This window comes from Ambystoma mexicanum, chromosome 4p, assembly GCF_040938575.1.
Source record: "Ambystoma mexicanum isolate Mex_15411 chromosome 4p, UKY_AmexF1_1, whole genome shotgun sequence".
In the NCBI taxonomy this organism is placed as follows: Eukaryota; Metazoa; Chordata; class Amphibia; order Caudata; family Ambystomatidae; genus Ambystoma; species Ambystoma mexicanum.
The window spans coordinates 827061599-827078623 of record NC_090927.1 but is presented as its reverse complement, the minus strand read 5'-3'; the positions used below and the strand labels follow the sequence as shown (position 1 = coordinate 827078623).

General features: G+C 47.9%; 1 protein-coding gene across 4 annotated transcripts in view; it reads right to left on the bottom strand.

Moving 5' to 3' along the window:
* Positions 1–17025, bottom strand: part of PNISR (PNN interacting serine and arginine rich protein) — a 508713-nt gene that overhangs the window by 219791 nt on the left and 271897 nt on the right. For all 4 annotated transcript variants that reach the window (XM_069606402.1, XM_069606404.1, XM_069606401.1 and 1 more), the window contains exon 2: positions 8807–8908. In XM_069606402.1, the coding sequence (XP_069462503.1) occupies positions 8807–8894 (88 nt within the window). In that variant the 5' untranslated portion in view covers positions 8895–8908. The remainder of the gene's footprint in view (positions 1–8806; positions 8909–17025) is intronic.

Below are 17025 nucleotides of genomic sequence, written 5' to 3'. Positions count from 1 at the left end.
AGGTAGTGTCCGTGAAGACTAGGACCGTCTTCCCCTGGAGGTCTGTTTGGAATGCCTTCAGGGCCTTTAATACTGCTAGCAGTTCCAACAGGTTTATGTAGTTGCTTGCCAACGCTGGGGACCACACGTCTTGCGCTGTCTGGTGAAGGAGGTGAGGCGCCCCCCCCCAGTCAGAGATGTGACGTGGTGAGAGTGGCTTCTAATGTGAGGATGGGGAATGTTATTCCCCTGCAAGAGGGTCTCCCTTGACCACCACTGCAGGGACTGAACGAGGGCTGCCGAGACAACCACTAGATCGTCCCGCTGCCTGCTGACCTGACACCATTGGCTAGAGAGCCACTCTTGCATGGGTCACATGAGTAGATGCGCGTGTGGGACTAGATGCATGCAGCAGGCTATCATTCCTAACAGTCGCATGGCTCTGCACACAGTCACCTTGCGATTGGCTACATAGTGTGGGATCTGGAACAACATTCTGAAGCCTCTCGTTGGAGGGAAAGACGAGCCAGTCTTTGGTCCGAATTGGAGCCCCCAGAAATTGCTCGACTTGGTTGGAGTCTAGGATGGACTTTCTCGTTGATCGAGAATCCCAGAGTGAATAGGAGCTCTACTGTCTTCTAGGTGTTTGATAGGCATGCTCCGTACGAATTCCCAGTTATTAGCCAAGTGTCGAGGTAAGGATATACTGGAATGGACTGCCTGCGCAGGTGTGCCACTACTAATGGAAGTACCTTCGTGAAAACCCTTGGGGCTGAGGCGATGCCGAAGGGAAGGACCCTGAATTTATAGTGCTTGTCTTACATCATTAACCTTAGGCACTTTCTGTGCGCTGGCAGCACTGAAATACAAAGTATGCATCTTCCATGTCCAATGTTGCCATGTAATCCACCTGTGTTAGCAGAGGGATTGCCTCCTGTAATATGGTCATTCAGAACTTTTGAGGCATGGCAAACATGTTTGCTGGGCGCAAGTCTAACAGTAAGCATGGCGAGATCCTTTTTCAGTACAAGGAAGTACACTGAATAAATACCCTTGTTTACCTGTAGAATGGGGACGATTTCTATTGCACCCTTTTCTTGAAGGATCTCCACCTCTTGTAGCAGGATCTTCAGGTGTTCTGGCGATAGGCGTCTGGATGTTGGTGGTCGATATCGAGGTGGCCGGCTGAACTCAATGAAGTAACCGTGGGCGACTGTCTTGAGCACCCACTGGTCTGTGGCGATTCCCTCCCATGCATGAAGGAATTATGTTATTCGTCCCCCGACCAAGGTACCCGGACTGGCGAGTCATTTTTGAGCCGAGGCCAGGGGGTCACTTGGGGTGGAATTTCTACCCCTTCCTTTTGCCACAGCGCTGGCCTCTTTACGGATATTGACCTGTGGCAGATGCCCCTTGTACGGAGGACCATGGCGCATTCCCTGTTCCGTACCGATTATGGGTGGGGGGACATGGGAAGGATTGCCCCCAAAAGGAATGGCGAGAGCTACCCCCTCACTGTTGGTAGAGCCTTGCTGTAATCTGGTTTAAAAATTTACCAGGTTACTCACCATAGTGACCACCCTACTCCTAGTCCATAGTCCCCTTTCCTCCATACTTGTGGGACATCTCTCCGTCCTGTGGGACGGGACCGGAGCACTTTGTAAAAAGCATCCACATTTTTTTTCAAAAATGTGTCCCTCCTCCCTTTCCTGCACGGGGCCCGGCACGCGGCCGTAACCCCGTCCACCTTGGCTCCGCCCCGCGCATCACCCATCAGTCCTTTTCTATCGCAGGGTCCAAGACCCATGAGCAATAACAGAGGAACCTTATTAGAGGGGACGGCGGGCGGGCGTATGGAGGAAAGGACTATGGACTAGGAGTAAGGTGGTCACTTCGGTGAGTAACCTGGTAATACTCCTATGTCCCGTCCCCTTTCCTCCATACTTGTGGGAGATTCCCAAGCACTCCTTACAGGAACTATGGTTGGATGGAAATACCCCTTACTGAAACAGGTGCTTTTGCACAGCCTGATCAAACTGAGCGTCAGCTCTAGAGCTCATATCGAGGCAGTAATGCTTACAGAAAGCAGATGGGGAGGCCCAAGTAGCTGCTTTAGCGATGGACTCCCAGGGAACATATTTCTGAAAAGCAACCGCAGCTGCCTTGCCCCGCACCAGGTGTGCATGGATACCTTTAGGAGGTTTCAGCTTTTGGACGGTGAAAGACTGTGATACAGGCGGCAATCCATCTGGAAATAGATGCCTTAGACGCCAGCCTGCCCTGAGGGTTACCGAAGGTCACAAAAAGTTGAGAAGAACTCCGAAGCTCGGAAGTCCTGTCCAGGTAGAACTTAAGAGCTCTTCGGATGTCCAGACAGTGTAGAAACCTTTCAGCCTCCGAGGCAGGGTTCGGAAAAAAGACCAGAAGGGAGATTGACTGATTCAGATGGAATTCGGTCACTACCTTCGGTAGGAAAGCCGGGTTTGTCCGAAGGACTACCTTGTCCTTGTGAAAGACCAAGAAAGGATGCTCCACCGACAATGCCTGGAGTTCACTCACTCTCCTCGCCGACATTACGGCGACCAGAAAGGACACTTTCCAGGACACGTACTTGAGGTCAACCATAGCCATTGGCTCAAAGGGTTTATGGCACAGCGCCGTCAGGACTACATTTAGGTCCCAAGGCGGGTGCGGAGTACGAACCGGAGGGTAGAGGCGTGTCAAGCCAGCAAAATGTCTCTTCACCACCGGGTTAGAGAATAAGAACACAGGTCTGTAGAAAGGTAAGCGGAAACCGATGAGAGATAAGTCCTGCAAGACAGAACATGAACCCCCGACTTTGCTAGGGAGGATACGAAGGACAGCACTGTGTCAATAGTTGCCACCCTCGGATCCAACTCTTTCTCCAAACACCAATGACGGAACCTGAGCCATTTACTCTTGTATTGAGATCTGGTCGAGGGTTTCCTGGCTGGCTGGATAATGCGCATGTTATCCGCAGACAAACTCAAATGCTCTAAAGACTTGAACTCAGGCACCATGCTGCCAAGTTGAGCGATTGTGGGGAGGGGTGCCACATCGGTTGTTCCCCTTGGTGAAGAAGATCGGGAGTTACTGGTAACCTGAGCGGCGGACACACCGACAGGTGTTGGAAGTTCTGAGAACCAAAACCTGGCCAGCCACCACGGGGCTATCAGTAGAAGAGAACAGTTCACAGAGTTCAACTTCCAAATTGCTAGATGAACTAGGGGCAGAGGCGGGAAGGCTTAAGCTCTCGTGTTGTGCCATGGAATCTCGAGAGCATCCCCCAGAGAGGAGGCTCCCAGCCCCCCTCTGGAGGCGTACTGAGGAAGCTTCTTGTTTAATCGGCGTGGCGAAGAGGTCCATCTCCGGTGTGTCCCAACGCAAGAAGAATCCATTAGAGGATCTCCGCCTTCAACTCCCACTCGTAGCTGACCACTGTCCGCCGGCTGAGGGCATCCGCTGTGACATTCAGCTGGCCCGGGTTGAGCACTGCAAGCAGCCAGACCCCATGAAGCACGGCTCACTCCCAAATCTGGATGGACAGGTCCACGAGAGGGGGAGACTTTGTTCCCCCTTGCTTGTTTATGTAATACATTGTCCGTTCTTATGCGGACCACCTTGTTGACAATGAGCGGTCTGAACGCCTTGAGCACCAGAAAGATCGCCAGAAGCTCCAAATGATTTATGTGCAGGAGCTTGTCCTGAGGCGACCAGAGGTCCAAGACCTGAAGATCTAACGTCGCACCCCACCCCAAAAGGGAGGAGTCAGTTGTGATCGTCACCATGGGGGCTGGGTCCTGAAACCCTGCACCCACTGACAGGTTGCTGAGAAATGACCACCAGTCCAGGTCCACTCTCATGGAATCCGGAATCATTATCCGCTTGGAATCCGGGTCCACAGCCTGCCGCCAAGAACTCCGAAGAGCCAGTACACACGAAGCCATGATGCCCAGAAGCCTCTGGAACCACCAGACCGACATGCTCTCCGACTGCGCAAACATCTGACACGTGGCCAACTGATCCGCCATTCTGTCCCCGGTCAGATACACTCGGCAGTCGATCGTGTTCCAACGAAAACCCAGGAAAGTCGGGTCCTGTGAGACCGTCATGGAGGATTTCCGCCAGTACACCGACAGCCCAAGAACAGGAGCTGAAGGAGAGACTGGAGGTTGCCCGCTGCTGCTAACGGACAAGGGCTGCGTAAGAGCCAGTCGTCCAAATAGGGATACACATAGATACCCTGGAGACGAAGATAGGCCGCAATCACCGGCATCATCTTCGTGAAGACACGCGGCGCCGAGCTGAGGCCAAAAGGAAGCACCCGAAACTGGAAGTGCTCCTCTCACAAAGAGAAGCAGAGGCATCTCCTGTGTGGATTCCAAATCAGGATATGCATGTACGCATCCTGAAGATCCACCACGCTGAGCCAATCGCCCATCTGAAAGAGGAGCGAATCTGGCCGGGCGTGATCATCTTGAACTTCTCCTGGGGTAGGAAAAGATTGAACTGGGAAAGGTCTAGGATGGTGCGCAGGCCAGCCTGGTTGGGTTTGGGCACCGTAAACAGCCGGGAGTAAAAGCCCTCCCCTCGCTCCCCAAGGGGAACGGGTTCCACAGCTCTGAGGTGCAGAAGTTTCTGAACCTCGGCCTTGAGGGAGGGTGAGCCCGACAGCTGAATAGGAGGGTTGAGGGGTGGGGTATGGGGTAAAGGCAAGCGGAAGCCCGCTTTAGCGACTGACAAGACCCATCTGTCTTCTGTGATGGTCTGCCAAGCCTCCCAATGAGACGCAATGCGTCCTCCCACCGGGGTCTCGTGCGAGCGCGGAAAACCCTCATTTGGCAGGCTGATCGGTGGCGGTGCCACCTGAACCTGACGAGGAGGCTGAGGAGCGGGAGAAAAACCGCGTACGCTGTTGTCTACGGCGGTTATTCCCTGCAGGAGTATCCACTCTCCGAGATTTGCGGTCGAGGAAGCACCTAAAACCAGAGGAAGGTCGACTTTGCGACAACGGTCTCTGGGATTTGAAAGGAGCTTTAACCAGAACAGACAATGATTTAGCCGTCTGAGTGCTATCCTTGGTTTTGGTGAGCTCTGCATCAGTAGAAAAGTGAAAAAGCTCCTTACCATCGAATGGAAGGTCCAGTACCTTGTCTTGCACTTCCTTCGAAAACTTAGTGGCATGCAGCCACGCTTGCCGCGAGGTATCAACCCCAAGCATCAGGCCCCGAGCCGAGGTGTCTACGCGATGAGCCGCAGCCTCCGGGAGATCCTGGGCCAAGACCCTGGCATCGGAAAGGCCACCTCGGAAATCTTCCAACTTCTCGACCGGAATGTGCTCCTCAAACTCCGACAGACCTTTCCACATCCGCATGTTATCTCCCGCCAAAATCAATTCTGCATTGGCCGGCCTGAGCTGCAAGGCTGAATTGGCAAAGATGTTCCTCCCTAGGTAGTCCAGGAGCTTGTCCTCCTTTCCCAAGACCAGAGTAGCCGTCGCAGAAGAGGATGCTGCAGGTCTGGATTGCAACGTAGCCGCAGCCACTACTGTGGAGGAGGGAGGCAGACAAGACCACTTCTTCTGAAGAATGCAGCCTGTACCTTGCGTCAATCTTTTTATTGACAAAAAGTCCCGAGTGTGGCTTTTCCCAAACTCTTCGGACCTCGGCCAGAACGTCCTTCTGCAGGAACAGGCCGGTACGCTCCAAGGGAGACAAGGTGAACGCCCCAGAAAGCACGCCCTCCTGCGGAGCGGGTGCCTCGGGCACCGGAACATCTAAAACTCATCATGTCCAGCACCCAGTCATGGAAAGCTCTGATAGAGCGGGGAAGGTCCTCGTTGTCCTGATCGCCTTGAGGGTCATCTGACAGGTCAGGATCCTGCTGAGCCGTGTCAGGCACTGCCTTGTCCACTGGGGACAACGGTGGCAAAGGCGGAAGAGCAGGGGGAGGCACCACGGGCAAAGGAGGCGCCGGCGGAACCACCGGAGGAACAGGTGGAGCCGGAGGCGCAGGTGGACATATCTCCTTGAAAAGCCCTTTGAAATATTCCCTCATGGGGGTCGGTGCGACTAAGCGGTTGAAATTTACCGAAAAAGGCGTCTTCAGGAGATTGTTTCGGAACCTGAGGAAGCCTCATGAGGTGGACATTTCCAGGGATGTAACGGAGAAGGGTGCCACACCAGCCCCTCCACCGACGTATCCACATAAATCAAGGGAGCCGCCCCCGCGGGCAACAAAACATTGTGCGGAAGAGGCATCCGGTCGTTCAATCATAAACCGGCTGGTAAGGATGCGCACAAGGGACCTTAGGTTCACCCAAAGGACCGGCCACCCTCAAACACACCCAGGTTCATTGCACTGCCCACTCAAGGAGTTTGTCTGAGGCCAGGTAGATCTCTAAGCCAGTTTTGTAAGGTAAGAGACGAAATTCCCACTAGCCAATCAAAAATCTGTCACACACACACCCCAGCAGTGGTCCATCCATCAGGACCACCGGTGGCATAACTCATGCATACCATTTAGACACACTGCAACCAGTAAGTGGATTGGATGCAGACATTTCCAACCCACTTCCTGGCATCAAACACACATTGCCCTGCAGTAGCACACGAAATGCCTGTGCTTTCTCAGCACTGAAGTCCCCATAAGTCAACAAGAAGGGTTAAATACAAGATGGCCAGGGTACAAACGAAAAACCCTGTGGCAGGCCCATGTCTGGACACTAGACACAGTAGGTAGCCAAAGGCGGTAAAGGCTAAAGTAAGAATGCACCAAAAAATAGCAAAAAAGCAACTGCTGCCACCAGCTTGTACCTTACGAACACCTACAGTAACCCACAATCCTGAGTGTTACTCTACGGTAAAACAAAAAGTGTATCCCATTGTACTGCATTGTAAGATGCATTGCACAATGCTAAAAAGTTACGAAAAGGGATGACAATGCAACAATGTTTCCCAATGGACAGCCTGGAGTAAATGTCAGTTTCCCCATGCCAAATTAGCAAAAGCCAGCAGAGTGAAAGCTGAAACTAAACAGGAAAAATAGATCAGATTCAAAAATAAAAGCAAACAGTTTGGGGTACATAAAAATGGAGGGAAAGGTGCTGTAAAGAAATATTTCCTAACAGTTTCGGACATAGGACGGAAGACTCATTGTGAACATCTTGACAGGGAACTGAGTTCCTTTTGTTGAGGCAGGGGAACACCTAGAGTTAGGGAAAGATGGGCTTTTCTCCAACCCATTTCTTTTAATAAAGGTGTATAGCAAAAGGTATACCTCTGTGTGAGAGTCTTACTCACAATAACCTCACACTTAGTAGTGCGTTGAACTGAATGCTTGCTTATGTGCAATATATATATTTAGGTACTTTTCTATGTGGACCTCTGTCCATTAGCAGACTGTTCTTGTTAACTGCACTTCACAGAAGCCTTCCTCCTAATACAAGCTACACTGCTCAGCCACTTCACCATTGAGGGTTTGGTCAAAGACTTTACTGTGAAACTGGTTACACCTTTAGATTCAACTCTCAGAATCCTCAAGCACAGTGATTCTGAAAAACCCTCTTAAAACAAGTCCTAACCCCTTGGGTGTACTTTGGTATTCTTGGTGTCAATAAATGATTGGCTCAAAGTGTGCGGTGACCTCTAAATGAGGAAAAAAGAAATGCGCTTTTAGAATCCTAGGGTTCCCAGTGGAACATCATTTCACATCAAAGGATGCAATCCCTCCCAGTGTACCATAGGCACTTATAAAAGGCATTGCTGTTTTAAGACAACACACACACACACACACACACACACACACACACACCCACCCACCCCCCCCCCCCCCCAATATTCAGTTCTACTCCAGGTCATGACTGGTTACAATTATAGACAGATTTTGGGTCGATGTTCACCATGTTTAATATAAATATCTTACCTGACTATTCAAAGTACAACCAACAGATAGCAGGATGATACTGTAAGTGTTTTTTGTTGAACGCCGTTCCAAACAGATGCTACCCATAAACAATTCATAGTATTTGAATCCAAGACTGGTGTAGTGATGCAAAATTTAAGTTAGAATTAACCTTTTCCTTCATCTTCCTTACCTTCACATGATTTGCACATTTCCAGATAGAAGGGTGGTGGCTGTGTGGACAATCATTGCATGTGAGGTGCAGTTTGTTAATATTTTTTGATAAATTAGTTTTGAACCAAACATATAATAATCAGCCCAACCCAGCCTTCAAAGGATCAACGAAGCCCAAATTACACAGTTGTGTCCCATCCACAAGCAATTGAACAAAGTCTGCCCGTTAGGGCTCCATCAATGCTTTGGGCCCAAAAGGCTAATAGACTACATTCCCTGTCGTTTCCAAGGCATGTTTGCCAGCGTTCTGATTATAGATTTGGGATTTAAACTTCACCATTAAGTGGCAAGAAGAATTCCAGCTTTAAACTTAATGTGCACTTGCATCAAAGGTTTTACTTAGGTGGACAAAAATTACCAGAGTAAGCAGACCTTTTGATAGAAAACCACATGGAGCGTTAGCCCTTACCAGAGAGAAGAGTTGTACTTTGAGACAAGAGAACAGACTTTAATCTAGATCCATCCTTCCCATTTACCCCATCCTATTTGCTGTACATTCTCAAGATCCTGGGCAAAAGGCAAGCTTTAAAGCAATATAAACAGAAAACATTCAGTATCGGAATTATACATAGTACATTTGCTTCAACATGGACGCTTAGGACAGCAATGCCAAGTTCTCCAAATCCAAAAACAGTTCCATTGTCACCAACAAGGCTTGTCGTATACTTACTCGGGTCCTGTTGGTGCTGGAAGGTCTGCATCCACTGTTGCTGGTTTAAAGGCCATTGCTGCCAAGGCTGCCCACTTTGATCCCACATGATCGGTCCAAAGCCTAGTCTCAAAAAGAGGACTATAATTAACTTTCATTCAATTTGTTATTGTGTTATCTAGCTTCAAGAAGTGAAACTTTACACACATAAAACAGAATTAAAAAGAAACAAGTCAATTTATACATAAATGAGAGGGAATAAAAGATCTAAAAAAAATATATATTTTTTAAAAATCACATACCAATTCCTAGTAACTTCATCACATTAAAAAAAGCTCTGAGTCAATTACTATACTTTTCAAAATTCATCATAGTTCTAACCAATTGATCATTTGGCACTAGAAGAAAATACCACCACAACATTACCCATGTAAACAGTGGTCTGGTTTTAAAATACAAGTCAAACATTTCACTCCGCTGTTTAACAAATGCTGGACATTCAATAGTTGTATGCTTTATGGTTTCTTTACATTTCCTACATAGACGACACGCCCGTTGTTCCTTCAGCAGTCTGTTCCTTGCACCTAGGACATCATTAGTTAACAAGTTTAATTTTACACGTAGCCAAAATTCCCTTGATTGTTTAGATGGATATCTTCCCATACATTTCAGTATTCGATAATATGGTTAGATACCCAAAGAGAAAAGAGCACAGATTTTGTAAGCCTCAAGGCATCGTCTATTTGCAATCCAAGCATTTAAGTAATTTCTTCTTAATCCTGGATGATCTATACTCCAAATCCTCCAACAGTATCCCATTTACCTCCAGGATATATAACACCTTTGATACAAACATTCAGGGGGTGCAATCGCCCCGTTTAAAGAGCATTAAGCTGCCCAAAAAGGGAAAAAGCTGGAGGGAACAAGATACTTCTTACCAATTAACAAGTAATTCCAGCGGATCAAGTCCCAAAATGTGTCACGGGGCTGCAATTGGAGTACCCATGCGGAGTGCCGGCACTCGCTTTCAGATGAACGACTCAAGCCTTGGCCAGGACAAACCCTATTCTTGTATCTCTGCCCAATAAATCAGCTTTGGAACTAAAATTTGGTTATACATTTTCACAACAGTTAGCAGGGAGAAGCACCCAAATTTCCGATCCAATACTCTTAATTGGGTCACTGCCGCAATTGCTTCGAGCTTAAGAGCCCGATTCGCCAGTCCGAAAGACCTTTTTGCTTTTAACAGAACCCCAATACACTGAAATTCAGAAACCTCCTACAATCTGGTTCTATTTATGTACGACACAAAATCGGACCTACCCGAAAGAATCCTACGTCGATTCAAAACGAGGATCTTTGACTTGGGCACATGTGTGTCGAAGCCCAAATCCCCGAAGTAATCAACCACAGTATTTAGCAACCTTTGGAGGACCATTGCGGTACAATCCATAACGACGAGGTTGTCCGCATATAAAAAATATTGCAGCTTCAAGGTGCCCAGTCTGCAGGGGGTCAGGGAGGGGGGGATTAACCACCATACGTTCTAGCGCTGCCCCTATACCAAGAATATAAAGATTAAATTAAAAAGGGACTAATGCACATCCCTGCCGTAATCCCCGCTCGACAAGGATCCAGCCCGAAAAGCATCCCCCTGAACTTTACGTCTATTGTCTGCATGTAGGTTTTCTAAAATGTTATCCAGACAGTGCCATTCCCTCATCTGCCACAGCCTAGAACGATCTACACAATCAAAAGCTTTTATAATGTCTAGTCTAGGAATGTCAGTATAAAGTAAATTTGGTCTGTACTGCCTGGTTTGACAAAAGCTTTATCAACAAGCAATTCAGAGAAGTGCCTATGCCCTTGCGGAAGCCCAACTGGTTTAGAATAAAATCTACCAGAATCCTCAACCCAACATTCAAAGGCACACAATATAAAACATGAGATTCTGTAGGAGGCATCAAGGAGGGAGATAGAGCGGCACTTCGCAGGTTCCGACCTATCTCCCTTCTTGAAGATCACAACTACCGCCTCCTTCCAGGTCTAGGGAAACACCGAGTAGCCAGGATTTTTTGAAATAGCAATAAAAGAACCGCTGTCCACAATTGAGGAGCAGACTTAGAGGCCATCCGGCCCCGGTGTGTTAGAAGATGGTTACCAAAATGCCCTCAGTATCTATTTCCAGCATCTCTCAAGATTGTGTCATGTTAAGCGTCGCACTGCCCTCCACTGAGCTGGTAGCCGCTAAAGGCTGAGCAGCATTCAGATTGCTAAAATAGGTCTCCCAACGACAGCCTGAAATGGGCTGCAAGTGCAAGGTAGTTTGTTAATTAATAAGAGGGGACCATGTTCAAAGTGTGAGTGTAAGGAATCTCTATTAACAAGTGCAAACATGTGCTCTGCATCTCTTTGGAACAATACATGCGTCTAGCCCATCAATACATGTATCTAGCCTTTCCTGCTCTCACCTCCCTCTGTGATGGAGCCTTCCCCTCTGCCCCTCAGCAACCTCTACCTTGCGCCGGACAAACTACAAGATGCGCACCGCTGTGGGGTAAGGAAAATGGGACATTGTTTTCAGACTTGTGCTCACTGAGGCGAGCGACTGCAATCTTGGCTGCAATTAACACGATACGATCGTGCTTGTTTTTCCTTGACTGCCGTTACCATCATGCTGCGCTTCGTGCGTTTTTAACCTAGCATTTCATTTAATTCTTGCTTTGTACTGCCTAATTTCAACATGTGGCAAGGCCTTCCAAGATGGCTGTTCCTTGCTCTGTGTGCTATTGTTTGGCCATTGCTTCCCGTTTCTTCTGTGCCAGCTCCCGCCCCCCTCTCCCACTGGTTGCCTTCGGCCCTTAAACCAATGGCAACAACCGGGAGGCGGGAGTTGGCCTCACCACCTAAGGCCCACAACGAAGGCCCGGTCTACCACGGTACACCGCAGTGCCGCTCCGTGAGTATGCCACCCCCCCTCTTGCCCCCGAGTGTGCATGTGTACCCCCCTTGCCCCCGAGTGTGCCCGTGTACCTCCCCTTGCCCCCGAGTGCCTGTGCCCCTGAGTGTGCCTGTGTACCGCCCTTACCGAGTGTGCCTGTGTACCCCCTTTACCCCCCAAGTGTGCTGGCGTAGCCCCCTTACCCCCCCAAGTGTGCTGGTGTACCCCCCTTGTCCCCGAGAGTGCCCCCTCTTGCCCCCGAGTTGCCTGTGTGCCCCCTCTTGCCCCCCGAGTTGCCTGTGTGACCTCTGCCCCCCCCCCCCCCCCCCCGAGTGTGCCTGTGTACCCCCTCCTGCCCCCGAATCCCTGTTTTACCCCTCCCCTTTCTGACTAAATCCCCCGGGGCGCCCTCCTCTCCACCCCCCCGTCTTCACTGACCACTCCTCACCACATGCCCCCCTTTTGTTCTCAATGTCCACCTCCCACCTTTCCCCCCTGCCCTCCTCAAGATTCCCTCTCCCCTCTACTGCTTTGCATCCGTGCCCCCCCCTTCTGTAAATCTCCTCCCTGCCCTCCTTTCTGTAAATCTCTGGCACTACCCCAATTGCCGTCAGGCATAGTATTTGTAGTCGCCTTCCTTTTGCAGCCTCTTCCCCTCCCCTTCTTCCTCTCCCTCCCTTGTCTTGTGCAAGTTAGGCACTACACAAATTGCCTTTAGCCATTTTAATTATAGAGCCTGCCTTCTATAGCCATCGTGCCCTCCCTTGCCCTCTCTCACTGTTTCCTTAACTTAGCATTTACTCTTTTCACTGTCCTCTGTTAAGAGCTTGTCTGTCCCCACCTTTTCTCCTTGTCTCCTTCTCCCTCTCCCTCCCCAGCACTACCTTGATCAGTCGCTGACCCATTAAGATAGTCAATTGTTTTGTACCTCTCCTCCTCCCTTCTTCCCTACCGCCTCCTCCCCCTCCTGTCACTCTTGCACTACAACAAGTGTCGTCAGGCATAGTAATGCTACTGCTAGTATTGTTCTCCTTTTTCCTTCCTTGCCTCCCCCTTGATGTTTCCATGCACTTGTACCATCTGTTATGATTTGATAGTTATTTTCCCATTCTGTATTGTTTCAAGGACCATTAAGAATGTAACTGTATTTTCCCATGTTCCCTCCCTCCTTGAAGCGCTTTGAAGCGCACTGTGCATTAGGCGCTATACAAATAAACAATCAAACTAATTTCTATAAACTTGCTTTAGGTCGCCTTGTGATTGAATTTCCAATATCGCCCAACAGCCTTGCTTTCCTAATCCCTCTTCTTAGTTGTTCCTTCTACCCACTCACCATTATTTTATTGTATTGTGTTGTACTGTAGTTGGTTATTTATATAGCACCCTTTCCCCACTTGTGTGGCCGAACGCGCTTTTTTCCCCTCGATCGGAACGCCCTTGGTGACCGTAGCTTAGGAGATCCATGTGCGCATGTTGCTATTCTAAGACTTGGGTGGCTGGCAAGGTTCGAACTAAGCAGCCTCAAGAGAGTTCAGACACGTGGGTGGTGCGGTTGAGGGTTTGAGATAGACTCTCTCAACAATAGCAATCTATGTGAGGCCAACTATACCAGGGTTCCTTTCGGGTGGTAGTCGCTGTATGCTAGTGGCAGTAGTGTTTAGATACGTCATGCGTTTCAGTCTGGACGGCTATGTGTGATGCTAGACCGGATGTGCATAGCCATATACTATCGTGCATGGATGGTTGGCCGTGCCTGCAGCCGGTGTCCACACTAGTGGTGTGAGATATACGTATCGTAAGCTGCGGAATTGTTCGGCTGCTGCAATATTTGTCCAGGTGTAGAATTGGGAGTCCTATGCCAATACGCCAAGGTTTCACAATGTAGCGGGTTTCAGCATAAGTAAAAGGATGGGGGCTACATCTACATTTGAGAATCCTGTATAGTGGGAGCGAGGCCAAGGTTTCAAATGCAGTTAATCACATAATAAAGAAGGAGGCTGCACCTAGATTCGGAATCATTTATGGTGGGATAGGGGCCCAGGCTGAACAAGGCCGTAGGTTTCAGCATATAGTACAGTCGGTTGCCGTAATTAACGGTCATCAAAGGTTTGTTATTTCTACATTTGGGACTACATTTGTAGTGGGAGATGGCTAGTATTGAGAATTCCCTGAGGAGTGAGCGATGCAGGTTAACAATCGCAGTGATTCTTTAGTGATGGGCGTGTGCTACCCTGGGCTACTTATTGCATTGTTTGTGGTCTCATGTGGATGGCTGTCACAGAGAGAATGTAGCAGGTGTGCCACAGCGAAAGCTGCTGGCTTACCTAGAGAACTTGTCGGCTGGCAGTGTCGTTGAGCAATTGGTGGTGGTGTATCGGGTGAAACCGCTGCGAGAGCTGCCGGCCCCTGTGTTGGGATTGGTGCAGGGGAGATTATTAGTTGTGTATTCTCGGGGTGCAATGGATTAGGAGAATATTGGGGGGAAAGCCTGGTTTTAAGGGCCTTCCTGCATTTCAGGTAGTTTTCAGTGTTGCAGATGTGTAAGCAAAGGGAATTCCAGATGATTGGCGTTTGGACAGAGAAGGAGGAAGCGCCAAGCCTTGTGGAGCGGTGCGGTGTGATCACTAGGCGAAATGCTGTGCAAGATCTGAAGATATCTGGGAATTACAATGAATTCAAACATCAATGATGAACCAATAGCTCGAAGGATGGTGTCGAAATGTAAACAGCTAACATCCCAGGCGGTCAGGATCTATATTAAATATGCAAAGTATTCCCTAAGACTGGTTGTACAATTTTATAGGAATAAAGTTGTTCCAGCCCTTACGTATGGTGCCAAAACCTTATTTGGCTGCTCCTTTAAGCTGTGGCTGAAATGCAAACACCATATGGAGAAGAATTCTCCAATTACCTAAAGGTTTCCCCACAGGATGTATGAGGTTTGAGATGAGCTTAACCTCCAAGAACGCAATAGTGATATGGAATACCTTGAATCTATACAGAAAGATAGAAGATAAATACTCCCGTCCTCAATTTAGGAGCTTAAAGTATCGTTCTAAAACTGACAAAGATGATCTCCTCGAAAAATGGAAACGATCTCCTCGAAAAATGGAAACGAAACTGCAAGGATCTACTAACAAGCTTGAATACAGATCAAGAAACTTTAATGCAAAACCAGTATGCAGTTAAAAGGAAACTTTGAGAACGATTGGATCGAGACGCAACAGCTAAGAAAACTGCAGGAACGTATGAAGAACTCCCCTACTGAAGCAAGAAAACTAAATGCTTTACCGAAATATATGATTAGGTTTCCATGTAAGAGATAATATCTTTACAAAGTTTAGATTAAATGCATTTAAAACAAAAGATAATGAATACAGAAAGAAAGACCGACAAGATAACAATGAAATATGTAGATTTTGTAAAGAAACGGCAGAGTCTCTAAAACATTTGCTGCTATTTTGCCCCAATCTGAGATGAACGAACACGATATATGGGGGCTGCAATTGGTAAATACCCTACAAGGACCGCTGAAGATTGGTGGCTAAGAATGCATGAGGGCAATGATAAACTCATTTGCCCTAGTTTTCTTCTTGGAACATCTGAAAGCGAACATCTGAAAGACAGACTGAGATCTAAGTTGAGAACAAACAGTGAAGAAATAGCACCTACTACTGTTTGAATGACAGTGAAGGTCTAGATGAGTTTAATGAACGTGACCAATAAGCGACAATGAGAAAAGTGGAGTTGCCCTCCTATCCCTGCTATCTGATCTCCCATTTTTTCTTCAGTCTGGTGTTGCCCGATCCAGTATTTTATTTGAGTATGATAAGCACTAACTATCTCATTGTTTTATCAATGGATTGTACATTTTTTTAATACTGTTCATGCTGCTTGCGCTCTATTTGCTTGTCTTTTCTTTTATTCTTTTTTTCTTTTCCTTTTTGTACGTTTTCAAATGTGGTAAAAAGTTTAAACAAACTATGTGCACAATAAAATAAAAAGAGATATGGAGGTTCCTGGAAGGTCGGTGGGGGACAATTCGGTCTCAGAGGAATTCCGGGCCGGTGTGGACTGAGCGGTGGGTGATACACATGTCTTTAAAAAGGTGGTGTGTCGAGCAATAGGGAGCCAGTGGAGGACTCTCAGGAAAGGGTTGATGTGTTCTCTGGCGGGCAGATTAATAAGCAGACGTGCAGCCTCGTTTTTCTTGGGAGTTTACTTAGTTGAGATGCCGGGCTCCTAGGTAGAGGCAGTTTGCGTAGTCTAGGCAGGACAGGATGATGCCGTTGATGTCTGAGAAACGGTGGGGATAGGCGAGGTTGGGTAAAACGGATCCGTAGGTAAAAGAAGCAGGTTTTGGATACGCCGGTGGTGTGTTGGGTGAGGGATAAATCTGAGTCCAACTCGCATCCAAGGTTTATGACCACGTTAGAGGGTGCCAGTGTTTGTCCTAGTGGTTTGGGTCACGGGATTGGTTGGGGGAGGAGCAATGTTTATGACCCAGGACAATACTTCGAGGACCCATTTAGACTTTTTGCAGAGGTTAGCCCTCGGAGAAGAACCTGTATGTTAGTACCAAAGGACTGGGGAGACATTAGGGAGGAGGCACCACCTAACAATTCCTGGGAGACCTTGGTGTTGAAGTGCAAAGCTATATTCAGGCACCATAGAATAGCATAAGCTCTAGGTCTGACTTTTGGGGCTGCTAGATGTATCACTGGGAAGGATATATGGCCCCTTTTAAACAGAAGATCAATTGAGAGTGCTCACTACACACATTATCTACAACCTCAAAGAAGCCAAAGCCAGAGAATAAGGCATGAGAGCAGAATATAGTCCATAGTGGTTCTATTAAGGCCATTTGACCATGTGTAATTTGGTGGCTTATCGCCTTTGATAGTGCCATTCTGGAGTTTCAAATCGCATGTGTCCCGGAGGAACCGAAGTTGTAGCCCTTGGGCTCTTGCTAAGCTAGAGTGCCTATTAACTTTAATAGACACTGTGACAGTGCGCTAATGAGCTTATAAAAACTAAAGCACAAAACATGTACAAAAAGGTTTTGCTCCAGTTAATTGCGCTAGCCTGAAAATTAGTGAGTGCTACGGCACACTTAAAATTGTTAGTCAATTGTAATCAACACAAATATTCAAATGAGCTTGATAAACTTTAATTTAATTTGTCTATGTCACAGAAATCTTCCATTTCAGCCTACACGTGTTTCGACAAACGGTGTCTTTCTTAAGGCTGATCACAATGCACAGAAGAACAGTAAAAAATATCAAATAATAGTTGTTGG